Genomic DNA, 27,879 nt, shown 5'->3' on the forward strand with positions numbered 1-27,879 from the left:
TATTTTCATAGCAGCTGTGCAATTTCTGCAAATACCCTGTAAAGTGAACTGCCTAGAATATGTCAAAACAAAAAGAAAAGGAGTACTTGTGGCACCTTAGAGACTAACCAATTTATTTGAGCATGAGCTACAGCTCACTTCATCGGATGCATCCGATGAAGTGAGCTGTAGCTCACGAAAGCTCATGCTCAAATAAATTGGTTAGTCTCTAAGGTGCCACAAGTACTCCTCCGATGAAGTGAGCTGTAGCTCACGAAAGCTCATGCTCAAATAAATTGGTTAGTCTCTAAGGTGCCACAAGTACTCCTTTTCTTTTTGCGAATACAGACTAACACGGCTGTTACTCTGAAATATGTCAAAACAGTGTATGATATAGTAATTGACTGCCAGTTTTTTATATTACTTCCTTAAATGTTCCATGATTGTGAAAACTGTACAACTTATTTTAGCAGTTTTTCTCTTGCTGCCATTTTATTTAATTACATTTAACAGCAATTAAAATAAGCCCATGCAGAAGCACTGCATGCCCTAACAATAATTAAACTTGCAATGATTATAGTCACCCAGCAACATTAAAACTGATATACAAGTGAATTCCACAAGCCAGATGCATTAAATTATTAGGTAAAAAGCCTGAGAAAGATACCTCATCCCCATCCTACTGAGGAACACACACTCATTCTTCCCCAAACCAATGAGCATTAGATTACCAAGAACTATTCCATATCATTTTGTTACTATTTAAAAAAAATACAAAGTGCATAGCAACACACTAGGTATTTTTATAATCTAAAAAGTGGTCTGTTGCATCAGTCTGTTTTCTCAAGAAGAAATGGTCTGAACTTGTTCCTTTATACTCCATATTGTAAGGAGAATGTTTGGTATGCACGTGTCACTGAATGGTAGCTCTAGCTCATATGTATTGAAGCTTGAGATATTATGTAATCTGTACACCCAAAAAATCCTACCTTTAAAATATAAAAGCACTGCTTGTAAATATATATATCTTTGATAATTAATCTTACTGGTAAGTTTATTTACAAATTTTGCTTTTCTTTGATTAGTCTCATGTATTTCAAGAGATAAACAAAACTCCGTAAAGAATGAATGAGCAGGCATCTCTTAGAAATACATTCTGGTGTTTGTCGCATGTGTACATACACAGAATGTGTGTAAGTGCACACAGCACTGACTGACAGTATTTGGGGGACATGTTTCCCTCTCTTACAGTAATTATCCTTCTACTTCGGATGACAGGCTAGCAGCAGGAGCTGACAGTCCTGAATACATTTTGAAGGTTTAGGTGTGATTAAAGTGAGCCTGTCATGATAACCTCTTAGAATGCCTGCTGGAATAGAGGACTTGACTAAGTAATTGAGTTGGAAAAGGTGCCTAAACTTTTATCTGCCTCTCTGAAATAATTACTGAGCTAGTATGATGTGATGAGAATTCAGAGGTGGATAAATTGCTCAATAGTTTTAATCTTAGGCTTGCTCAGATGGCTTGAAATTTACAGGAGGAAGAATGGCAACTCCTGTAAAGCTTTGTCCTGTATAGGCAGCTTGAGAGACCAGCTAAATCCTTTCAGACTTAGAGCCTGCCAGAGTAAAGAGATTGGATCATTATTAATTTATAATAATAAAAATCTCTCCCATTTCAGAGACTTTCTGAATAGAAATTTTATCTTTTTGTTTTGGGCAGTTTGACAATGAACATGAATTTAAGCCTTGAGCTATTGTAACTTCTTATTTACATTTATAAAAGCACCTATTCAGTGCTCTGTGTGTGGTACAAAAATGTAAAACAAGCCAATAGTTTAGACTGGTAATAAATGGGCCTTCTCACAACAGACTCACATTTTTCATTACCCCTGATTCCCAAAGCTACCTTCTATTCCCTCCTCCCTTCAGGAAAAGTCTGCACAATCATATGCATCTTGCAGGGTACCCTGAAAGTTTACTAAACGGGGATCCTGATGGACTAAGAGGGATAGTAAGTCTGAGTTGAGAATCCCTCACTGGGAATGTCCTGCCCCCAGCACCTTCCATTTTAAATTAGAGGGCTATTGCTATAAGTGCCTTAGCTGATCAAATCTGTGGTGGCTTGACACAATGAGAGAGATGTCTCTCTCAAGTAACTAGAACCCAAACTATTTAGGTATTTATGGGTCAAAAACAGCACCTTGAACTTCATAGGGTGTGTGTTATGTAGGGTATAAAGATTACTTCAAACCCAAGTTACGTAAACACTTAATAAACCTCTCAAAGTTTAATATTTACTTTTTTCTACCATGGAACTCAAATTAATTAGTGTTCTAATGGTGAATAATTCAAGACAGAGGACCATAGAGTAAACTAGATTTTATTTGTATTATGAGCAGTAAAACAGAAAATCAAACAGATAAATCACTAATACAAGACAATGCGTAAAAGGCATTTCTATATGTCTTATTGCAGAATCAACAAGATTGAGTTCCCTGGTGCATTACATGCTACATTCAAATGGTAGCATTAAGAAGAGCATGAGTACATTATGTGAATTCTGAGTTGGCAATATTTACTGTTTCTTAAGTTGAGCTCACCGCAGCTCATTGGTATCAGCTCCTGTTTTACCTCTGTCTTAGTTTGGTCACATTCATGGTCTGGTTTGGATCAACTCCCTCTCTAGATCTGACTACTGGAACTTTAGTGCTTAGGGGTAGATCTTTCCTTACTTTGAGCAAATTTATGGAAGGTTGTAATCTGCAATCTATATTTTCCTTGTTACTTTACTCCTTAATTTTACCTTTCGTGAGTCTAGGGACAAATATAGATTTTTAGGTAACATGAGCAAAGCCTAATTAACCCTAATGTTATTGATTAGGGAAAATGTCCCTGAAGAATGTGTATTTTAAAAATCTTGTTTGCAGCCATTATTCAGTGGGAGAGAAGCTGCTAACAGTCCATGAGCTACAATAAACATATATAAGAAACTACAATCTTTTTTTCCCCTTCTGTTTGGCAGATGAGAGATTTAAACGGTGTAAGTGTGTTTTGGCTGCATGGAGTGGATAAATTTTCTGATAGAGCATATTTTTAATAACCATTATTTTCTATTGTACTTTTTTTCATAGTGATGAACTAATTAAAGTCAGTGTTCAGTGAATGCAAGTGACTGATCCCTGCCTACACATATCTTTCCTTTTTGGGTGCTTTTTATGAAGGAATACAAAGGTTAGCTGTTCCAGTATCACTTCATCTAACTGAATTTTCATTAGCTGGCAAACTGTGGTGGCAGTTGGAGTTAACTCTTCAATGAAAGATTAAATATATTTTGAGGTTTCAGCAAGAAATGTAAAAAGTAAATGGCACTGGGTTTATTTTCATTTTAAAAAAGATGACGGCACCATGTCCAAACCCCTTTGGTAGCTGAGGACTGTTGCATCAGGGTATGTAGCAAGTTATTTTTTATAAGGTATGAGAGGGTTTTTTTTTTCTGTTTAAATTTGTTTGCTTTCAATTTCATGGAGTGTCTTCTTATTCCTGTATTATGAGAGGGTAAATAAGAATGTCCAATTTACCTTCTCTGTACCATTCATGATTTTGTATTTTTCTACCATGGGTCCTCTTCTCATCTCCTCTCTAAACTAAACAGTCTCAAAATGTTAAGTCTGTCATTTCAGCCAATTTTCCTGATGGAGAGGGTAAGGCTCACTGGTGTGTAATTCTCAGGTTCACCCAAAGCACCTTTCTAAAAGATGAAAACAATATTTGCTACTTTGCAGTCCTCCAGCATAATAGCTGTTTTTTAAAGAGAGTGCATATTTATATTGCCAGGGCAGCCACTTCATTCTTGAAGTCTTTTGGAGCTCTTGGATGTATACTATCTAGACCAGGTGGCTTGTTGTACTGCAGTCTATCGGTTTGTTCCACAACCCCTTGTACTCCACAATCTTAGGTAGTACCTCTTCTTTATTTCTGACAAATGTAGGCTGAGTCAGTATCTCCCCTACCATGCTCTATGGAGCAGACTGATGCAAAGCAATCTCTTAGCTTCTCTATAATATATTATTTTCCTCAATTGCTCCCTTAACTCCCTGGTACTTAAGTGAATGCACCAATTCTCTTGCAGACACTGTTCTGCTGAAGATGAGAGGGAGAATAAAACCTATAAAAACCTCTAATGTAGGGCTCTAGTCAGCTAGAATATTACTTGATCTAGAATCTAGGGCATGTTCTGTGAAAGAGCACTTAATGTAATTAGGCCATTTACCACACAATGTCCTGCTATTCCTATGTTGAACAATAGAATGCAAGTTTTCACTATAATCATATGGCTGGCATAGGAATGCTTAAAATGAATTAAAGGCAAAAAAAATAAAAGAAAAAAAAAGCCCTACAAGAAGTATGCAAATAATGTGGAAAAATTCAAGTCATGGGAGGTTTAGTTCCCATTAGAATATTTAATTTTTAAATATATTTTGAGTTATTTTTGTCAATATGCATGAATATGCAATGCAAATTCTACAAATAAAAACCATGCATTTAAAAATATTGACTCAACCACAACCTCATTGCTAACTTCCATACAATCATACATTCCTGTTACCTCAAGGGGGAGACAAAAATTTACAAAAGCACAAACAGAAAAATCTTGTCTGTAAAGACCTTAATTAACAAATATATTTAGTGTTCCATGGGGGGGAACAAACTCATTGAGCCAGGAACATCAATAGCGTATGAACATTTGGTATGACAGAATGTTTTCTTGTAAGAGAGAGGAAAAGAGAATGTATAATTTGCAAGGAGGGAAAAATGCTATTCAGATGCCCTTTGGTCCTCACCCCTCAGATTTTCAGACAGAAACGTATTGCAATTCTATCCAATTTCAGGAACATGAACAAACTGAACTTTGTCTAAAACATGCATTCTATAAGGAAAGTAATCATGATTTTCCTAGAGGACTTGAGGGAAAAGTCAGGATGATGTTAAATATGTAGGAACCTGTTATGATAATATGATTCTGCTTTAATAAACATTTACAAAGACATGACGAACATGAGCATATGAAACACCCTCACTATAGTCCATTATCCTAGTTTTTATAACAGAAGTGACTTTCTCAAAAAAATCTTCCACCCTTTGCTATTCCAAGCACAGGGAAAGCCATAGTCTTTAGGAGGTATCTTCTCTCTGTCTGTCTTCTCTTTGATAATGTAAAGGAACTCACTCTGTACCCATAGCTGATATTTTCCTCTCAGACACCTTATCTCAATTTTTCTGTTCAATTCTTTAAAAAAGTCTTATTTCTTTTGAAAATCAGAGAATTAAAATATGTGTTTTTGTTTGTGACCTATCTGGATAAAAGGACCAATCTATTTATTCCTGTTTCCCTTTCCCGTTGTCTTGAGAAGATATCTTCTCTCTGTCCGTCTAATCCCCACAAAGCTCCATTCGTCCCTGGTAGAATTCTCTTCCCCTTCAAAGGTCCTTTTCTCCTCTTTCACACACCTCACCTCTTTTCTGTACTTTCTTTGTCTCTCCCTTAGGCGCCTTTATCACATCTGGTATTTCCTATGTCATCCCCACAGTCCTGGGCAGTCCTCTGTCCTCAAGTCAATACACTAAAGGAGTGGTAATGGTTGTGGACTGCTGCCACTTATGCTGGCCACACTGGGAGGTCTCCGCCTCATCTTCTCAAAGCAACCTGAGCAACAAGTGAGAGAGGAGTCTCAGTGCAGTGTCTAATCAGCCTTTTACTTAGCCAGCAAAAACAACGAGAGAGGCTCCTGGCAGGATCTTAAAATTGTGCCCTGTTAGCAAAGCAGTGTTGGTGTCTGAGACTGAAAAAAGCATATAAAGTTTTTAGCCAAAAGTGTGCATTAGGCAGGTCTTGTACATAAGAACAGCCTTACTGGGTCAGACCAGTGGTTCATCTAGCCCAGTATTCTGTCTCTGACTGTGGTCACCGCCAGATGGTTCAGAGGAGATGAACAGAACAGGGCAATTTTGAGAGATCCATCCCCCTGTCATCCAGTCCCAGCTTCTGGCTATTAGACGTTTAGGGACACGCAGAGCATGGGGTTGTGTTGCTGTCCATCTTGGCTAATAGCCATTGACAGACCTATTGTCCATGAAGTAATCTAATTCTTTTTTTGTATCCAGATGAGTATTGCATTATCTTAAAATATAATCAGGGAACATGTACACAGGGTAACTCTTAAGAGAAACAATGGGGAAAGGTTGGAGTTGTGTGATGTGGTAACATACTAAAAAAGTTGAAAACATAAAATACCTAGACATTACCATGGGAATTAGAGAAAAGACCTTTGACCACCATCTAGTCTATCTTGGGTGTTGTCAGTGTCCTCAAACGGAGAAGAAAAAAACCTATACAATATGGTGGTTTGAAAAGTTGACCCTTTTTCTGGTGGTTGCGAAGTTCAGCTGTTGATGGAAGTCAGTGATTTTTTTTATTGCACTCTTCCTTTGGTTCCAGTATTACCTATCCCCCTGCTTAGGAGTTTGGTTGACTAACTTCTGATAAAGTGAGCTATATTCTGTTTTCTGTTTTCTCTGTTTTGAACCCCTGATTCTAGTTGCTTTTTGTCCTCTGGCTTATATATGGAGAGCTTCATTTAACTTTAACTTTGATCTTGTTTCTAGATTTCTTGACTGGTTCCCTGAACCAGATACTGTCACAGTCGATATCTGGCATTCACTGTGACTCATCCTAACGTTTCTTCCAAGTTCTGTTAAGGCCACTCATTTTCACTGGAAATCAAAGAATTACTGTTCTAGCACCACTGAATCAAGTAAGAATTAATAAGTAGCCCTACATCATGGGGGAGAAAAATCCATCTCCTTCCTCTTTATAGTACATCCAAAGCCACATGAAACCCCAGCCCTGAAAATGGGTTTCTCAGGTGGTTCTGGATTTTTAATAAAATACAGTAGGCTGCCTGCATGAGCCAGAATTTAGTGCCCACGCTAACAGAAGCCAGTTTTTGAGAGGCAACACGTTCAGCCCCCAGAGAGTGGCAGAAGGAGTACCCTGAATTACTTTAACAACCACACCAGCCAAGAGAAGGAAATAGCTTTGGGAAGAACCAGAGGGCACTGAATCCAGCTACTACAGGAAGAAGGCTGCCAAATGAGAGGCTTCAAATGCTTGGGGAGAGAGACAAAAAATTGGTGGTGTCATTTGACTCCATTAGAGCTTTGAGGGGGGACCTAATGCTTCCCATTTGAGGTGAAAAAGTGACACGGGTGCTTCCAAATGACAGGCAGTAATTGAAATGTAGCCAGAATACAAGGGAGTGACACACTTGTACCATCTGGTGCAGTATGTTAGAATTCTCATTCCAACACTCTTCAGTTCCTGTATTCTTACAGAACACTGCAAGCCTATATTATGGTGTTACATGCTAGCCCTCTTTTAACTAGCTTCTTCAACTTTCAGACTTCCTTTGAGTTTCCCAAGCCAGATACAAGACTATATTTGTAAGCCCTGGTCTACACTAGGACTTTAGGTCAAATTTAGCAGCATTAAATCGATGTAAACCTGCACCTGTCCACACGATGAAACCCTTTATTTTGACTTAAAGGGCTCTTAAAATCGATTTCCTTACTCCACCCCTGACAAGTGGATTAGCGCTTAAATCGGCCTTGCCGGGTCGAATTTGGGGTACTGTGGACACAATTCGACAGTATTGGCCTCCGGGAGCTATCACAGAGTGCTCCATTTTGACCGCTCTGGACAGCACTCTCAACTCAGATGCACTGGCCAGGTAGACAGGAAAAGAACCGCAAACTTTTGAATCTCATTTCCTGTTTGGCCAGCGTGGCAAGCTGCAGGTGACCATGCAGAGCTCATCAGCAGAGGTGACCACGATGGAGTCCCAGAATCGCAAAAGAGCTCCAGCATGGACCGAACGGGAGGTACGGGATCTGATCGCTGTATGGGGAGAGGAATTCGTGCTATCAGAACTCAGTTCCAGTTTTCGAAATGCCAAAACCTTTGTCAAAATCTCCCAGGGCATGAAGGACAGAGGCCATAACAGGGACCCGAAGCAGTGCTGCGTGAAACTGAAGGAGCTGAGGCAAGCCTACCAGAAAACCAGAGAGGCGAACGGCCGCTCCGGGTCAGAGCCCCAAACATGCCGCTTCTATGATGAGCTGCATGCCATTTTAGGGGGTTCAGCCACCACTACCCCAGCCGTGTTGTTTGACTCCTTCAATGGAGATGGAGGCAATACGGAAGCAGGTTTTGGGGACGAAGAAGATGATGATGATGATGATGATGAGGTTGTAGATAGCTCACAGCAAGCAAGAGGAGAAACCGGTTTTCCCGACAGCCAGGAACTGTTTCTCACCCTGGACCTGGAGCCAGTACTCCCCGAACCCACCCAAGGCTGCCTCCTGGACCCAGCAGGCAGAGAAGGGACCTCTGGTGAGTGTACCTTTTAAAATACTATACATGGTTTAAAAGCAAGCATGTGAAAGGATTACTTTGCCCTGGCATTCGCGGCTCTCCTGGATATACTCCCAAAGCCTTTGCAAAAGGTTTCTGGGGAGGGCAGACTTATTGCGTCCTTCATGGTAGGACACTTTACCACTCCAGGCCAGTAACACGTACTCGGGAATCATTGTACAACAAAGCATTGCAGTGTATGTTTGCTGGCGTTCCAACAACATCCGTTCTTTATCTCTCTGTGTTCTCCTCAGGAGAGTGAGATATAATCCATGGTCACCTGGTTGAAATAGGGTGCTTTTCTTCAGGGGACACTCAGAGGAGCCCATTCCTGCTGGGCTGTTTGCCTGCGGCTGAACAGAAATGTTCCCCGCTGTTAGCCACAGGGAGGGGGGAGGGTTGAGGGGGTAGCCACGCGGTGGGGGGAGGCAAAATGCGACCTTGTAACAAAAGCACATGTGCTATGTATGTAATGTTAACAGCAAGGTTTACCCTGAAAGAGTGTAGCCAGTGTTTTATAAAATGTGTCTTTTTAAATACCGCTGTCCCTTTTTTTTTCTCCACCAGCTGCATGTGTTTCAATGATCACAGGATCTTCTCCTTCCCAGAGGCTAGTGAAGATTAGAAAGAAAAAAAAACGCACTCGAGATGAAATGTTCTCCGAGCTCATGCTGTCCTCCCACACTGACAGAGCACAGACGAATGCATGGAGGCAAATAATGTCAGAGTGCAGGAAAGCACAAAATGACCGGGAGGAGAGGTGGCGGGCTGAAGAGAGTAAGTGGCGGGCTGAAGAGAGGGCTGAAGCTGAAAGGTGGCGGCAACGTGATGAGAGGAGGCAGGATTCAATGCTGAGGCTGCTGGAGGATCAAACCAGTATGCTCCAGTGTATGGTTGAGCTGCAGCAAAGGCAGCTGGAGCACAGACCGCCACTACAGCCCCTCTGTAACCAACCGCCCTCCTCCCCAAGTTCCATAGCCTCCACACCCAGACACCCAAGAACGCGGTGGGGGGGCCACCGGCCAACCAGCCACTCCACCACAGAGGATTGCCCCCAAAAAAGAAGGCTGGCATTCAATAAATTTTAAAGTTGTAAACTTTTAAAGTGCTGTGTGGCATTTTCCTTCCCTCCTCCACCACCCCTCCTGGGCTACCTTGGTAGTCATCCCCCTATTTGTGTGATGAATGAATAAAGAATGCATGAATGTGAAGCAACAATGACTTTATTGCCTCTGCAAGCGGTGATCGAAGGGAGGAGGAGAGGGTGGTTAGCTTACAGGGAAGTAGAGTGAACCAAGGGGCGGGAAGTTTCATCAAGGAGAAACAAACAGATCTTTCACACCATAGCCTGGCCAGTCATGAAACTGGTTTTCAAAGCTTCTCTGATGCATACCGCGCCCTCCTGTGCTCTTCTAACCGCCCTGGTGTCTGGCTGCGCGTAACCAGCAGCCAGGCGATTTGCCTCAACCTCCCACCCCGCCATAAACGTCTCCCCCTTACTCTCACAGATATTGTGGAGCGCACAGCAAGCAGTAATAACAGTGGGAATATTGGTTTCGCTGAGGTCTAAGCGAGTCAGTAAACTGCGCCAGCGCCGCCTTTAAACGTCCAAATGCACATTCTACCACCATTCTGCACTTGCTCAGCCTGTAGTTGAACAGCTCCTGACTACTGTCCAGGCTGCCTGTGTACGGCTTCATGAGCCATGGCATTAAGGGGTAGGCTGGGTCCCCAAGGATACATATAGGCATTTCAACATCCCCAACAGTTATTTTCTGGTCTGGGAATAAAGTCCCTTCTTGCAGCTTTTGAAACAGACCAGAGTTCCTGAAGATGCGAGCGTCATGTACCTTTCCCGGCCATCCCACGTTGATGTTGGTGAAACGTCCCTTGTGATCCACCAGAGCTTGCAGCACTATTGAAAAGTACCCCTTGCGGTTTATGTACTCGGCGGCTTGGTGCTCCGGTGCCAAGATAGGGATATGGGTTCTGTCTATGGCCCCACCACAGTTAGGGAATCCCATTGCAGCAAAGCCATCCACTATGACCTGCACATTTCCCAGGGTCACTACCCTTGATATCAGCAGATCTTTGATTGCGTGGGCTACTTGCATCACAGCAGCCCCAACAGTAGATTTGCCCACTCCAAATTGATTCCCAACTGACCGGTAGCTGTCTGGCGTTGCAAGCTTCCACAGGGCTATCGCCACTCACTTCTCAGCTGTGAGGGCTGCTCTCATCTTGGTATTCATGCGCTTCAGGGCAGGGGAAAGCAAGTCACAAAGTTCCATGAAAGTGCCCTTACGCATGCGAAAGTTTTGCAGCCACTGGGAATCGTCCCAGACCTGCAACACTATGCGGTCCCACCAGTCTGTGCTTGTTTCCCGAGCCCAGAATCGGCGTTCCACAGCATGAACCTGCCCCATTAGCACCATGATGCATGCATTGGCAGGGCCCATGCTTTGAGAGAAATCTGTGTCCATGTCCTGATCACTCACGTGACCGCGCTGACGTCGCCTCCTCTCCCGGTATCGCTTTGCCAGGTTCTGGTGCTGCATATACTGCTGGATAATGCGTGTGGTGTTTAATGTGCTCCTAATTGCCAAAGTGAGCTGAGCGGCCTCCATGCTTGCCTTGGTATGGCGTCCGCACAGAAAAAAGGCGCGAAACGATTGTCTGCCCTTGCTTTCACGGAGGGAGGGAGGGAAGGGGGGCCTGACGATATGTACCCAGAACCACCCGCAACAATGTTTTAGCTCCATCAGGCATTGGGATCTCAACCCAGAATTCCAATGGGCAGCGGAGACTGCGGGAACTGTGGGATAGCTACCCACAGTGCAACGCTCCGGAAGTCGACGCTAGCCTCGGTACTGTGGAAGCACTCCGCTGAGTTAATGCACTTAATGCACTTAGAGCATTTTCTGTGGGGACACACACACTCGAATATATAAAACCGATTTCTAAAAAACCGACTTCTATAAATTCGACCTTATTCCGTAGTGTAGACATACCCTAAGTCTGGTTTCTAATCCTAACTATCTTCATTCATTCACTGTTGCGACCATTTGTTCTACTTCAATGGTGTGTATAGGCTTTAGGCTCAGAGGCTGTCTTGAGACAATTCACTTACAAATGTAGTTCTCATGAAATTTATGCCAGACACTGTATGGGAAGATGCTATGCATGTTTCACTACAGGTTTACCTAGTAACCTGGTCTAGAAGGCCATTACAGTGTGAAGTTCTGGGGCCAACCAGAGCAGATGCTGCCAGTTCTTAATTTACAGAAATATATAGTAATCCATTTTGGGTATGTTTACATGGCATTTTGAAGTGAGCCTCCTAGCCTGGGTTGAAGAAATGGGCTAGAAATGCGTGCGCTGGTTCTTTAAAATAGCTTTAAGGACATCGCTTTGAAGCCCCCCTCCCAGGTTTCAGAGCCTGAGATTCAGCCTGAGCAGCAACTTTAATGTGCTGTCTATACAGCTATTTTTAGAGCACTGCTGTGAGCTCTGCTACTCTGAATCTGTTGATCGGCATTGGGAGGCTCACTCCAAAACACTGTTTAGATATACCCTTTGAGACATATCTCACAGCCTCAAAACAGGAAGACTCAGTTAATCACCCAAGCATCTGAGGATTTGGCTGTAGAACCAAATATGTCAGTCTGAAATATAAATTTCATTTTAGACTCTAAAAGATTCTGGTTGGTTCTTACTCTGTAAATTACACTGTGCTGTGCATAAGCTTTGGACCATATTCCTCCCGGGTGGAACTCCACTGACTTTGGTGGCATGACTGGGAATATACACTGTGCTGGATATATGCCTGGCATAATTTCCTTCCTTCAGCAAGCAAGCAAAGCAAAAGAGAGATTTTGAGCGAGAGTCCCGGTCTCCCTTCCTAAGTGCCCCTGGCTTAGCCCAGTTAGTATTGTTACAATCTGGCCCTCCAAGTGCAAGGATTATAATATTCTTGGCCATTTTACAGGCAGGGCTATTTATTTCCCCAGTTCTTGAATGCAAATTAGAGTGCAGGTGTAAGAGCTCCCATACATCAGTTTTCTTTGTGGATCAGAGCTGTCTGCATTTTTTAGTATGTTACTTTCTTTGAAAACAAGGTCTTTAGTTGCAAATTGCAGAGGTGTCAAAATTGACCTTTATTGCAACGATCAAATTCACAGAAACCTTTCAGAGACAGATCACGTTGAGGCATGCAAGATTTGTTATGAGCTGCTCTTTGTATATTTTCTCTTATTCACATGCCAGCTTTCTTCAAAGCCTTTCCAAAATGTGACTGGCTTTTTTTTAGGCTTTATCAGCAATCACTTTGATTAAGAGGTATGAAAAGTATGGTGGTGTTTTTTAAATTCTCTCTCTCTCACACAAACATATTTACATTGTAAAAAAGGCTGTAAGTTTCCTTTAAGGTTAGCCAAGATATGGGATTTGAATTGCGCCAGCTTGCTGTTCCTTTTATTTATTTATTTATTATTATTTTTTTGAGGATGCCATCTTGTGTTCTGAAAATCTGTTTCCATTAAAAAAAAAACTCTACTTGTTATGGTTGTAAAAGGTGTCCTTTGAAGTGTGAATCTAGTATAAACCATCGCAGTGCAGTCTGCCTCAGTCTGCAGATAGCCTGACATGATAGCTCGTTAAGGTGTCAACTGTCCCTATTCACCTCCAAAGGCTGTTAAACCTAAAGCCTGGTGTTGATAATTTATGTGTCAAACTGTATATCACAGGGCACAGGAAATGAGCAGATGATCATCATATAAAGATCTGCATGCTGGAGTATTGGATTTATTTTAAAAATCCACATTCAGGGCCAGAGGCTATTTCCCCACAGCTATGAGAAAAAAAGATCTGGGGTTTTGATTTTTCCCACTAAAGAAAGAGTGCTAGCAGTAAAATTTGGGTACAGGGCCAAATTTAACAAAGTTCTATTTCCTTCCAGATTTGTGGGGCTTTGGTTCACACCCATGTGCTAATTTTATTTTTTATTTTCAGTACTTTTATTCTGGGTCTCCAAAATAGTTATATTTTAACAAATCCAGTAAGATTTATTATGCTTAAGTGATGGCCCACATCATGGCCAACAGTGGGGATTGAACTGGACACCTGCACTGCAAAAAATAGGAGCTTCCACAGCTTGAAATGAAGAGCCGAAATCTGTAGCTGGGATTGTAGTAGACTTCTATCCTTTGTGGATCTGGCACAGAAAAGGACACATAACATACATTGATCAGTGGGGTTATTCTTGTGACATTGTTTACATTGATATAATACTGACCTGTAAAAGCTGCAGAATTGTATGGAACGATCCCTGGGGCTTTGACAGGATGTCCCAGAGACTGCAGTACAAGATTCTCCCTATATCTGATAGATGTGGAAAAGTTTTTTCTCCTGCAAGAACACAAATCTGTGATTTCTGCCCTGCTTCTGTTTCAACTGATGCACATCAAGTTGAGTGTCTACCTATTTGCTGACATTTGCAATAGGAAAAATGTGGGGACAGACTTCTGGGTGCAAATTGCATTTACAAAATGGGAATCTGGGCCCCAACCCAGGGCAGAAATCTAAAGTGAATCAATGTGCCTATTTTTTTAAATCTGACTCTATCAAAAGGGGTTTATATTAGAGCTAGTGAACAGGAGCAGCAAACAGGAGTTTTGTGAGGGAGTTCTCCAGGAGTAGACTACATGACCTTTTGGGTGAGTGCTGTAAGTTAGTTTCTTTGTGTCGCGTGCTTGCTTGATTGAAATTTATAATGTGGTCTGTTTAGGGTACTGTGTGATGAGCCTAGCAGTCAGGTAGGCAAGGCTGAGAGCTTCCTAATGAGACTCTAGTCTACAATCCTTTCATCCCTAATCCCTTTAATATCCCTTAATAAAGGGGCAGGGCTATTCAGGGAGAACAGGCTTTTAAAAAGCCAGTTTATAAGTAACCAGAGAAGCTAGTAAATGGGAGTTTTGTGAGGGAGTATAGAGAGGGAGTGTGAGTGCCAGATACAACTAACAAACATATTCTAAACTTAGATCAGTAACTCCCCTCCCAAAAGAAAACATAGAGTAAAAATAATGCAAGCTGAAGTCCAGCAGCGGAGTGGTGGCTATCCAGTTTATTGCACTGGATGCAGCATAAGTAGCATATGTGTGCATTCAGTGTAAGCAGCTCATGGCCCTCAGAGACCAGAGTGGCTGAACTGGAAGAGCTAAGGGAGACAGAGGTACATAGATGAGACTTTCAGGGACACAATAGCATGGTCCCACCCCCATTCTGACAATCTCGGTGATGTTGAGAAGGATGAAACTCTTGGGAAAGGAGAACATCAAGCTGGAGTGGAGGGATATGGTCTCATAGCTGGGACACTGCTTTCAGATGATGTCATGTTATCCTCTCACACTGAGAATACCCCTCTAAGGGAGGGAACTGCAGTTATTAGGAAGAGACAGGTAATAGTAATGGGGGATTCGATCATCAGAAACATAGATAGTTGGTTTGTAATGACTAGGAGAACTGCATGGTGAATTGCCTGCCAGGTACAAAGGGTGCAAATCTCTCGAGGCATCTAGACATACTTATATGAAGTGCCGGGGGGGAGCTGGTGGTCATAGTTCATGTAGTTACCAACAACAAGAAAAGGTAGGAGAGAGGTCCTGGAGGCCAAATTTAGGCTGCTAGGTAAGAGATTAAAGTCCAGGACTTCCTTGGTAGAATTATCTGAAATGTGTCCAGTTCTACATGCAGGGCCAGTTAGACAGGCAGAACTGCAGAATCTCAATGCATGGATGAGACAATGGTATAGGGAGGACAGTTTTAGGTTTATTAGGAACTGGGGAGCCTTTTGGGAAAGGAGGAATCTACACAGGAAGGATGGGCTCCACCTCAACCAAAACAGAACCAGATTGCTGACATATAAAATTAAATATGTCGCAGAAGAGTTTTTAAACTAAGGGCTGGGGAAAAGCTGATGGGCAGAGGAACACATGGTTCAGACAGACATCCCTTGGGGCGGATCTATCTATATCCTAGTAAAGAGGACAGGATAAAAGGTGATAAAGTACAGGTAGGATCTGAAGAAAAACAAATGAAAGAATCCCATTTAATTACATCACATGAAGGCAGTGCAAAATCTTTTGAAGTACTTGTGTCTCGCCAAGGCAATGAACACACTGTGAGTGCCCATCTGACACAGGTATCGACAGCCTGCAGGTGAGGCAGCATTTAAAACATGGTGAGCTGGACATGCCCCTCAGGGGAGTGTTTCCCCCACCGCCAGGGGAGAATGAAGACTCCACTCTAATGGTTCAAAAATGGAAACCTAAACTCCTAGTGAGGGAAAGAAAATAAACGGGGATTTAAAAAAACTACTGTACTATTAAAACTAGAACTTGTGAGAAAACTGTGCTACCAAGACTAAGCACAGGGGTGCTGATAGATGCTCTGACTTGAGCAAAAGGCAGTACAGAAGGAACTGAGATGGAGTTGGTCGTACAGCAACAGATAATTGCTTCAAGCGGCGCGAGACTGGAACCATGCATGTGCGACCCAACTGGGCACTGCTACCACAAATCTCTGATTACAGGCGCAGGGGCGCACGAATACCTAAAGTAGAGCACCCACAGGGACACACATCTTGAAGAACCTCAGTTACTGCACAAGGTGAGTAACCCTCTCTTATAGTGTGCTTTTCAGCTGGAGAGAATAGAACACTGATTAGTGGTAGGTACACTGTAAATTCAGTCTCCACTGTTTCCTCTTAGAAGCTGCCTCTTCTTTAAATAGAAGTAACATATATTCCTTTAAAAGGAGTCCTGTGGGTTTGTCTGGCAGCTTTCAATCTGTAAGACTGTGTGCTCTATGGGGGCACATGCTGAAACCTTGTGGTACTGGGTTTTGTGAGATTGATAGAGTGTCACATCTCCTTTGGTCTCATTAATGATAACTTAAAAATTCAATTTTTAATCTGTGGTACATTACAGGATTACCACGCAACCTCTGCCACTGCCAGCTTGTTTGTTGTAGCTGTTCATAAATTATGATGACTTTGAATATGAGTAATGCTAAAACTACTCAATATTTTATAGGGTTTAAGACTTCCTACAATATTGTGTAAGCTTCTGCCACTTTGAGGGCTTGCATGGAGTTGGCATTTGTACTGCATATGTAACTTCACATTGATGGTATATTTGGATTCATCTGGTTTTACAGTCATTCACTAGCATCTTGAGAGTTTATGAAGCTTGAAGAAATTATCAACTGTTTTTCCTGCCATCCAGTGGTGGTTTTGATGTACTGTAAATGTATGACCCTGTCAAGTCTGGATTAGGATATGGGCCATAATTTGATATTGGTGCATGAGTTGAATGATTCGCAGATGCCTGTTCTTTTTGAACAGAGGCAGCTGTTATCCCTCGTATGTTTTATATGACAAATATAATCAGATGTAATATGTATGTAGTGGAAATGTTTTCCTATATAAAGAATTTATCACAGTCTGCTGCTGGCTGATGGCCTGCTGTAGTATGCTTCAGCAACCAAATGGTGATAACTGTGTTTTTCAAAGGACACACAGTTAACAATAGGTTTTTGTTTTGTATTTTCCTGTACTGATAGTTATATATTCCAAATGCAATATAGTTATTGACCATATATGCATGATGTAACCCTATAATATCATTGTAAATTAGAGTGTTACTAGTAAGTCAGAAGCGTTTGATCTTGAGTTTTTGGACTGGTTAAGGGAGATTAAAATATAATATATTATTGTGGAGTTGCTGGAAAGACTATCCACTTTTTGTATTCCAGATTTACCTCCAGTGTCGTTTTCACTGAATTTCTACCCCCCCCCCCGCTCCTGAAACTTCTAATTTCAGTTAGCTGTTTTCTAAATATAGAGATATTTGATTTTTTACTATGATTTGTATGCATCAGTAATAAATTTCAGATTAGAAATTTAAAACTGCCACTCAAAATAACTTTTCAGGGGAAAATAGCAAGATCTGTGAGAGTGAGGGATCATTTTTCAGGATAGGTTGTAGATCTTTGATGATGCATTGGAGAGATTTTAGTTGGGGGCTGAAGATGACAGCTAGTGGCGTTCTGTTATTTTCTTTGTTGGGCCTGTCCTGTACTAGGTGACTTCTGGGTACTCTTCTGGCTCTGTCCATCTGTTTTTTCACTTCAGCAGGTTCTTGCATTCTTAAAACTACAATACCCACCTCAGGCCAGTCCTTGCTTACAGACAGCCCCCCAACCTGAAGCAAATACTCACCAGCAACCACACACCACACAACAAAAACACTAACCCAGGAACCTATCCTTGCAACAAAGCCCGATGCCAACTCTGTCCACATATTTATTCAAGTGACACCATCATAGGACCTAATCACATTAGCCACACCATCAGGGGCTCGTTCACCTGCACATCTACCAATGTGATATATGCCATCATGTGCCAGCAATGCCCCTCTGCCATGTACATTGGCCAAACGGGACAGTCACTATGCAAAAGAATAAATAGATGCAAATCTGACATCAGGAATCATATCATTCAAAAACCGGTAGGAGAACACTTCAGCCTCTCTGGCCACTCAGTACAAGACTTAAGGGTGGCAATTTTGCAACAGAAAAGCTTCAAAAACAGACTCCAATGAGAAACTGCTGAGCTTGAATTAATATGCAAACTAGATACCATTAACTTGGGTTTGAATAGAGACTGGGAGTGGCTGGGTCATTACACATATTGAATCTATTTCCCCATGTTAAGTATCCTCATACCTTCTTGTCAACTGACTAAATGGGCCATCTTGATTATCACTACAAAAGTTTTTTTTCTCCTGCTGATAATAGCTCATCTTAATTAATTAGCCTCTTACAGTTTGTATGGCAATGTCCACCTTCTCTGTATGTATGTATAATATATATATATATATCTTCTTACTATATGTTCCATTCTATGCATCCGATGAAGTGGGCTGTAGCCCACGAAAGCTTATGCTCTAATAAATTTGTTAGTCTCTAAGGTGCCACAAATACTCCTGTTCTTTTTGTACATATTACATATTCATGTTGTAATATAGCATCATTTTTAAAATGTACTTTGTTTCTACTTCTGTTTCCTTAAGTTTTCTCACTATGCAGATACTACTTTGGAAATATTGAGCTTGCCTGCTTGGTTTCATATGCTCAAAAGAATATCAGTTATTGATTGTGTCATATTTGAAAGATTCATTGCACACCCCACAAAGCAGAGGTCCTCTGTGGTGTGTGTGTTCAACTGCAAGAATTCACATACTGAAAGTTTGGCTATTTCCTGGAGAGTGTGTACTGTGTTTTTTGGCTGGATTTCATCCAGCATAGCAATTTCACTTTGTTCTAGAAACTGTTGCCTGATTTTCTTCAGATTTCAGCATCATGTTCTGTAGTTTGTCACATCCCATCCTGTTGTGGAATTTTCTATGGACTTTTTTTCTTTTTCCACCAAAATATGATGTACTTTTCAATATTTTCCAGTTAGCTGTCTATTGTAGAGGCATGATGAAATGTGACAGAGGGAATTTATAATGCAATCCAATTATTGTACAATAATTGAACAAACAAAAAAAAGCACCCCATGGCTAGATTCATGCCCATTCTCAGTTTGATATTGGTGACATAAATATATTTATACTTGTATATCATCCTAACCCCGTGTTGTGTTGACTACTTTGACTGGACAAGTATCTGTACACAGTTATAATAATAATTTATTAATTTGATCTAGTATTGTTAGTGTATTTTTGAAGGTCAAGTCCTAATTTATCAGTCTAAACTAAAAGACAGCCTCTTTGCCTATTTTGATTGGCACATTCGGATATAATCAGTAGGCTATAATCAGAAGCAGCAGACAATCTTTCTCTTTTCTCAAAGGCCAACCAGAAAAATCTGGAGGTGTGAATTAGGCTTCTGATCTAGACAATATTTTACACTTATAACCTTTTCTTATTTTATGTACTAGTATATATGAAGGTTTTGGTGTATGTACCTTAGACTTGTGTAACATTGTATGTTGTACAGCAGAGGGAGTATTTTGTCAGGAATCGAGTAGGCTATTTGTCACAGCATCACAAACCACCTGGTACACCATCAGCTTTAGCAAGATGTACTGTATTTTTTTATCTGTAACAATCAGATGCTACTGTACGTTAAACATCAGACAAGCTCACAGTCTGGATTTAGAATTGGCTGTTTTCAATCAGTGAAACCTTGCCAAATTCCATTTTGTCAGATTGTCAGTATAGAATAGATCAAAATATCAACATTATTTCTAAAGGCGTAGTGGAAAATGGAACCGTGTGACAAGGATGAAGTGTTCAGTTACTATCAGGTGCCTTTTTCTAATAGACAGTAATTTTCTATAAGGAACTCTTCTAAGGTTTGAGAAAGAAAATCTCTCCCCCTTTCCCTTTGAATCAATGTGTTTTCTAATCTAGCTAGGAGTACTGCAGTCCATCACCGTAATATTGGTGCACTTTGCACATAAAATAGATTGGCAAGAGCCAGATTACTAGTGGATTTGATGGAGTTTCTGCCTCTTCTCCCTGTTTTGGTTATGAAAGTGCTGCTTGAATAGGGTCTCTATATTGTGTGGTGAAAGAGGGAAATGGTTGATACTGAGAATGTCCTTCTGGTTATGGTGGGGGAGCGGGAGGAATCAAATGAGAAGCTTTTATAGCATTTCCTAAAGGAGACTCTGGATTCATCTAATTTCCTTGCATCATTCCAGTGCTACAGCTGGGTCTAGTTACAAACAAGTAACCCCAGCAATAAATTGCCTTTGAATTGATGGCGTCTTTTTTTCTGTGTTTATTGGCTTGTCTCTACATAGTCAGTTATTGAATTGGGGTGTAAATCTGCAGTGCACCCACCTACCATGAACTAGCTGGTTGTGTGGACTATGAAAATTGAAAACATAGTGTGCTTTGACCTACTTTGCTTTAGAAACAGGAGTAGATCAAAGCACACCATAGAACATTTAGGGCATGGTCCCAAGGTCCACATGTCCAGTTAGTACATGGTAGTGTGGTAAGCTCTAGATTTACACCCCAGCTAGAGGTGCAATACCTGGCTGTGTAAACAAGGCCTATCTATGAGAATTCTAGAGGCTCAATTACTTTCTCCTCTTTTTTGGGCGGGGCGGGCATGTACCATTTTAAAAATCTATTTTTGTATTTTCAAATCTTTGTAGTAATAATTTTCAGTTATTTTTAGTAATTTCAGAAAAGTGTATGTATTATAGTAATGGTCTAAAATACTACAGCTTTCAGTAATGTCAGTGGGGATCATTTGGGATCATTACAGCAGTGTTTGTTTTAATAAGGTGAATTTACTATTGGTAGCATCCCAGTTAGAGATTGGCAAAACCTCTCTGCTTTGCAGAATGTCTATGAAAAGCCATGGGCATGCCACAGAAGTTTAAATACCAACAGCCACAGGTTCATATCTCAGCAGAGTTGATTCAGTTCTTTATTTTTCTGAGTTAGGTAAATGGAGCTCCATGCAGACTGCTGTGTGGGAGTGTTTAGAAACAGAGGTCCACACTGTTCTGCGTGGACATTGAAGATCCCATGGCATTTTATAGAAAAGGGGTTTGCTTTGGGGTCCCATGCCATAATTTCACAACTGCCCAATGGTGTATTATGGATCATTTGGCTGCCACCCTGTGTTATAGACCTGGCTGAGTCCTTCTACTGGATAGTCACTAGTTTGTAATTGGACCCAATTGACCAGAATCCCATCTGCCTCCAAACCTGCTGGGTCTGGGCAGAGTCCAGTCACTGTTTCTAGCTCTGGATCTTGAAGGGTTACATCGACCCTGCAAAAAAAAAACCCAACCAAAACCCACAACTCCGGCAGCGAATCCCAGAGCCCCAGGCTAACTGACTCAGTCTCATGGGGCTGGCGTTACAGGGCTAAAAATAACAGTGAAGATGCTCCCACTCGGGCTGGAGTCTGTGTCCCCTGCCATTGAGTTTCAGAACATGGGTTCCAGCCTGAGGGGGAAAGTCTACACGGCTGTTTTTATTCCTGTAGCATGAGCCCTGTGAGCCCAAATTGGTTGAACCAGGTTCTGAGACTTGCTGCCGCGGGGTATTTTTCGCAGTGTAGATGTACACTAAGGCACACTCCTGGATGCCAACTCCTTATGTGTCACCCTTCCTTGGGATTTGGACTCTGCATTCCAACTGTCCCAGGCCCTGAAACTAGGCTGACCTCCCATGCCCCCCCAGTTGCTTATGCACATTTCTCCAGAGTTCCACCTTGCCGTGGGTGCTCTGGTTTATAGTTTAACTCTTTGGTGACTGTGTGGCAGGTAAAGCAAGGAACACAGGCTTTGCACAGGGGTTTCTTAACCACAGTAACTTTTACTCTAAAAGCATATAAAAGTTACAGATATTAAGGGAAAACAACAAAAGCCTATACACTTTTTCCCCCAAACCTAGGCTCACCACTTCTTGTGAATTCTGGGCCAGTCATTCTGTCAGGCCAGTCCTTGTGTCCTGCCCTTTGTCACCTTCAGTCTTCCTGTTATTTGGGGATGGTTGGCCAGGGAGAAACAGGAAGCCTGGAGCAGATCCTGCCCTTAAATAAGGTTTCTGTCTAGTCTGTCATGTGAGCAACTGATCGGTTGCAAATCTCCAGTTGTGTGGTTAACCAGCAAGTCTTGCCTCCGTGTCCTGGAGCCCAAATATCCCCAGATATTTCTTTTTTTACTTCATTAATTTTTGCTGGTGTAAACTCTAAAGCATTAATTAGGTAAACTGAGCCATTCTGTCTTTGAAAAAAAACAATCTGATATGCCCTTCAGCCCAAATCCCCATGCAACAAACAGCTCAAGTACTAGTATCAGTCTGTTTGCTGGGTATATCCCAATTTATATAGTGCCTAGCACAGTGGGATCCTGGTCCACAACTGGGGCTCATACATGTTACCACAATACAAGTAATAATAGTCCACAGGGGGCCAAGGAGAAAGAAACTTTCTCAGGCTGTGGGTCTACTTTGTGGTCACTATCTTATTGCAGACTTTATATTTCCTGTGTAGGAACATAATACTTGAAGGGACCGCCTGGATCTTCAAATCCAGTCCCCTACTGTTGTAGGCAAACGCCATCATACAATCCTGTTTATAAACTTATCAAGCTCTGTCAAGGTTCCTTCCCCACTCTGAACTCTAGGGTACAGATGTGGGGACCTGCATGAAAGACCCCCTAAGCTTATTCTTACCAGCTTAGGTTAAATACTTCCCCAAGGTATAAACTTTGCCTTGTCCTTGGTGCCCTATGCTGCCACCACCAAGCATCTTACACAAAGACCAGGGAAAGAGCCCACTTGGAGACGTCTTCCCCCAAAATATCCCCCCAAGCCCTACACCCCCTTTCCTGGGGAAGGATTGATAAAAATCCTCACCACTTTGTACAGGTGAACACAGACCCAAACCCTTGGATCTTAAGAACAATGAAAAATTAATCAGGTTCTTAAAAGAAGAATTTTAATTAAAGAAAAGGTAAAAGAATCACCTCTGTAAAATCAGGATGGTAAATACCTTACAGGGTAATCAGATTCAAAACATAGAGAATCCCTCTAGGCAAAACCTTAAGTTACAAAAAGACACAAAAACAGGAATATACATTCCATCCAGCACAGCGTATTTTACCAGCCATTAAACAAAAGGAAATCTAACACATTTCTAGCTAGATTACTTACTAACTTAACAGAGTTTCTGAGACTGCATTCCTGATCTGTTCCCGGCAAAAGCATCACACAGACAGACAGACCGTTTGTTTCCCCCCCTCCAGCTTTGAAAGTATCTTGTTTCCTCATTGGTTATTTTGGTCAGGTGCCAGCGAGGTTATCTTAGCTTCTTAACCCTTTACAGGTGAAAGGGTTTTGTCTCTGGCCAGGAAGGATTTTATAGCACTGTATACAGAAAGGTGGTTACCCTTCCCTGTATTTTTATGACAAGCTCAATCTTAAAACCAGTTTGGTTTCTTGTCCCCTCTACACTTACTGGGAAGCTGTTAACCTTACTCCTCTGATGGTTAGAAATCTAATATCCAGCCTAAATTTACTCATGGCCATTTGATATACATTTGTTCTTGTGCCAACATTATCCTTTAGCTTAAATAGCTCTTCCTCCTCTCTGGATTTTACCCCTGCCCCCTGAGTTATTTATAGAGAGCAATCCCACCTCCTTTCAGCTTTCATTTTGCTAAGCTAAATAAGCCAAGCTCTTTTAGTCTACTCTCATAAAAATAGGCTCTTCATTCCCCTAATCATCCTACTTGCCATTCTCTGCACCTGTTATAATGTGCTCCTCTGTGATCCTGTTGAGCTGCCCTGGCCCCCCTTGGGCCCCAGAGTGGTGTGGCATAGGGAGCCATTATGGAGCTGAATGCATGCAGAAGGCAATTATATCTCTCCTCCCCCACTCGCATAGCAGAATTGCACTTGTTCAGCTCCCTTTCAGGTTAATGAACCTGCTTTCTGTTTGAAGGGGGCAGCTTCCCTGACCATTAAAGGAAAGATGCACTGTTTGTCTGTAATATAGAAACACCTGGAGGATACTAAGATTGAAGCCTCATTGTGCTAGGCACTGTGCAACATGAAATAAGAGAATGCCTGCCCTGAAGAGCTTACAGTCTTAGGCTTGGACTACACAAGGAACTTATGTCAGTATAACTAGTTACACCGACCTAACTCCCAGAGTAGACAGTGCTATGTCAATGGGAGGGTTTGTCCCATAGTGGCATAGCTACTGCCTCTCCTGCCATGAGGTCTGACTTACGTGTGAGGGAATCAACTCCCACAGATCTCCTGTCAGGGTCATGTCAGGAGGGTAGGGAGCATTCTCATAAACACGAGAGCAAATCCTCCCCTAAATCCACTTCAAGGAAGTCTGATATAAACCTTTTCTAAGTCAAGCAAGTCGTCCCACTCAGCTCATGAGGACTTAGTACATCCTAAGTCTCAGGGTCATGACAAGAAAGTCCACAAATCCAGGGCTCTGCTGGTACCAGACCATCCTCCGGTGGCAGTGTTCCCTCTGGTAGCAGCTAAGCCTAGATTCTGGGAACCAACAGTACTGACAAAAGGCAACCATCAAGAGCCTCAACCACTGGTATCCACTCTACCTCACCTGACTCTGGTGCAAACTGTAACTGCTCTGGCTTTGTCAGTTCAGGCGGACAGGCCCCCTTGCAGTCCAAGGAGAACAGAGTCTTACGCTCCAGCTGATGACATTTTTGCTCTTCCAGAACCCCAATTTCCATCATCATCAAGTCCTTCCCTCACAAAGGAGGTTCTGACTCCACCAGGAGATGCAGCTTATGGGAGGAGTTTGTCTCCCATGTAATCATCCAGACATGGTTTCTCTCCAACTGCACTGTCGTTACTGCCGATGGATCCAGAATTGGCATTTTCTTTCTCAGGAGACTCTGTCCCACCCAATGAACTGATGTCTCTGCCTCTGAGACATTCCTTTCCAGACATGGGACACAGATCAGTCTGGAACCAACCTCCACCTCAGCACCTGCCTTGGAGCCATTGGTGCCAATGGGACCTCCACAACCAGCCTTTGACCCATCTAGGGGACCCATACTATCCTGCAGAGTCCACGCAATCTTCTAGAGAGTCAGTCCACCCCTCCTCTCTGCGAGGAAAGCCGGAGCTGCTTCCTGACAGCATGAAAGAGGAAGATTTTGAACTGGATCTGGTGGTTCCACTGATACCAAGGAGACCGGCATCATGTTCAGACAAAGCAGATGCTCCAATATCTCCATCCCCCGATGACTATAAGAATTCCAGGAACTGTTATGTAAGGTTGCAGAGGAGCTACATATGTTCCCTGGGGAAGTTCAGGATCCTACTCATAAACTCCTGGACATCCCCCAATCCTCCAGATACCGCCAAGTTGCACTTCGTATTAATTAAGCCATTCTGGAACCACCTAGAGCAGTCAGGCATACCCCAGCCACTTGCATACCTATCCGTAAGAAGGCATAAAAACGTTATGTCCCAACCAAAGGGGCAGAATTTCTCTGTTTGCATCCTGCTCCTAACTCCAGGATGCCATGGAGAGATCTAGACAGCAAAATCCTAGATCTACTCTGGTTGATAAAGAGGTAAACAACTCGATTTATTGGGAAGGAAGGTCTTTGTTTCTATTAGCCTTCAGTTCAGAATATCCATTTACCAAGCACTGATGGCTAAGAACAGTTACCTGAACTATTCCAAATTCACAGATTTCATCGACAAGCTTCTGCAACAGGATAGAGCTCAATTTCAGGCTCTCATCGAAGATAGCAAGCTCTTCAGTCAGATGTAGATGCAGCAGACACATCTTCAAGGGCAATGGCTATTGCTGCTGTGATACTCCATGAATTGTGATTATATGCTTCAGGGTTTCCCAGGTAGGTCCAGAACACCGTGGAGGATATGGCCTTCAATGAAACTCGTCTTTTTGACCAAAAGACAGCTGAGTCGTTACACACACTAAAGGACTTCCAGGGTCATTCTCCATTCCTTGGGAATATATACACCTGCCCCAAAGAGAAAATTCCACAGTCAATCATACAAGCCTAGTTTGATGCTTCAACTATTTTAGCACCAGCAGCCTTATGAGCCACACTGTAAGATGCTAAGGGTTCAGAAATCATGTTTCTCTGCATGTTCTGAGGCAAGATCTTTATCCCAGTCCCAGCTAAATGATACTTTTGCAAGGAGTTTGAGAGCTACAGACAATGATGCCACCACCTGCTGATTCCCACACGCCATTTGGGTGTTGTGTAGCATTCATTTTCCACGTCTGGAGTGCAGTAACAATGCACAAGTGGGAATTAAATGTAGAATCCATCTTATAATGAGGAGCAATAGAGCAGATACCTCTTTAGTACCAAGGAAAGGATTTTTACTTAGCATTACTTCCTACTACTCAAAGAGAAGGGAGACCCATCCTCGATCTCTGCCATCTCAGCCACTTTATTCACAATCTGAAATTTTGCATGGTCACACTGGCATCTATAATCCCTGTGGAAAAAGGCATGTGGTTTACATCTCTCAATATGAAGGACACTTTCATGTGGACAGTCACCCTGCTTACAGATGCTCTTTTAGATTCGTGGTGGGTCTTGGCCATTTTTCAATATAGGGTCTTTACGGTAGTAATAGCCCATATATGAGGTGTGATGGCTTCACTGTCTTCCCCTATCTCAATGACTGACTGACTTCTTGTTGCTAAGACACAACAAGAAATCTACGAGTTGACTTTGTCAGTGCTTCCACTCCTGTCTTCCCTAGAGATCAGCATAAACTGGGAAAAGTCTGTCCTCACTCCAATACAGACTTTAGATTTCCTCTGAGTGTCCCTAAATCCGATCACTGCAAGGGTTTATCAGCCAATAGATAGGTTTTAAGCCACGAATGACCTCATAGATCTGATCATGAACAATCCTCAAACACTGATCAAAATTTGTCTCTCTCTCCTGGGACATCTGGCTTCATGCCACACCATGTGATTTATGTCACACCATTTGCCAGACTCCATCTTTGTTTCCTACAACCATGGCTTCAAACAGTGCACTCACCAAACAAACAGTTCATGATTGCCATAGTCACTGTTCCCACCAAAGTAATATCATCTGTGGATGCAAGAATCCACACCAGGTTTACAGGGGCTTTCCTTTCCTTTTCCTCTCCAGCAAGTTGACATCTTCTAATACCACCGCAGCCTGCAGTAATGTTAAGACCATCTCTAGTAAAAGGTCTCTGACCTCTTCCCCCACAACCACAACCACACAAAAGCCAGTTTTTTAATGTGTGGTTCTTTTAAAACCAACTTAGAGCATCTGGCTTTTTTGCTCAGAAGAAACGGAAATGCAGCAACTTCAGAGCAGAAACATGGACGAGACTTCATGCCAACAAGATGAAAGCTGCAGCTTTTCCCTTTCTGTAATGCAGAAAGTTCAAGGGGAGAAACTTCATTTTTTCCCCTGAACAGAAAAATATTATGCAGTTTCATTGCCTTTCAGGGTCATGTACCCTAGTGGAGGTGAGACATCCATCCAGGGTGGCAATAACTGTCAGAGAGAGGGTCCAGACTCTTCAGCAGAAAAGAGAGAGGGCCAGGGATGCCCTGCTGCCGGAACCCCAGATCCTGGAAATGCAGAAGAAGATGCTGGAGCAGGACTGGCAGAACCAGGCTGCAGCACTGGCCATGTTGGAGATAGAGAAAAAGATGGCAGCTCATTATCTCAAAGTACGAGTGGGCACTGAGGGAGCAGGACTGCCAGCAGCAGAGGGAACAGTTTGATCAGCTATTTGACATGAGGGCCAGCAGGCAGTGGAACGTGCCAACCGAGAACCCACATCTTGCTCCAGCCTGGGT

General features: G+C 42.3%; 2 protein-coding genes across 4 annotated transcripts in view; both read left to right on the forward strand.

Moving 5' to 3' along the window:
- The window catches only part of PTPRN2 (protein tyrosine phosphatase receptor type N2), a 1,019,026-nt gene that overhangs the window by 213,240 nt on the left and 777,907 nt on the right, over window positions 1-27,879 (forward strand). The window lies entirely within an intron of this gene.
- On the forward strand, window positions 8,019-27,804 carry LOC141983501 (uncharacterized). Its single transcript, XM_074946701.1, has 3 exons — window positions 8,019-8,430; window positions 9,019-9,457; window positions 27,453-27,804. Exons 1-3 carry the CDS (start codon window positions 8,019-8,021, stop codon window positions 27,802-27,804), a joined length of 1,203 nt encoding a protein of 400 aa, XP_074802802.1.

Source organism: Natator depressus, chromosome 2 (assembly GCF_965152275.1).
Source record: "Natator depressus isolate rNatDep1 chromosome 2, rNatDep2.hap1, whole genome shotgun sequence".
Classification (NCBI taxonomy): domain Eukaryota; kingdom Metazoa; phylum Chordata; order Testudines; family Cheloniidae; genus Natator; species Natator depressus.

Bases quoted from the DNA above. Each gene is read 5' to 3' on its own strand.
- LOC141983501 (XM_074946701.1), top strand. From the start codon at position 8,019: ATGAAGGACAGAGGCCATAACAGGGACCCGAAGCAGTGCTGCGTGAAA. The intron at 8,431-9,018 runs GTGAGTGTACCT...TTTCTCCACCAG, and splicing joins AGGCAGAGAAGGGACCTCTG to CTGCATGTGTTTCAATGATC. The intron at 9,458-27,452 runs GTGGGGGGGCCA...TCTGTAATGCAG, and splicing joins CCCAGACACCCAAGAACGCG to AAAGTTCAAGGGGAGAAACT.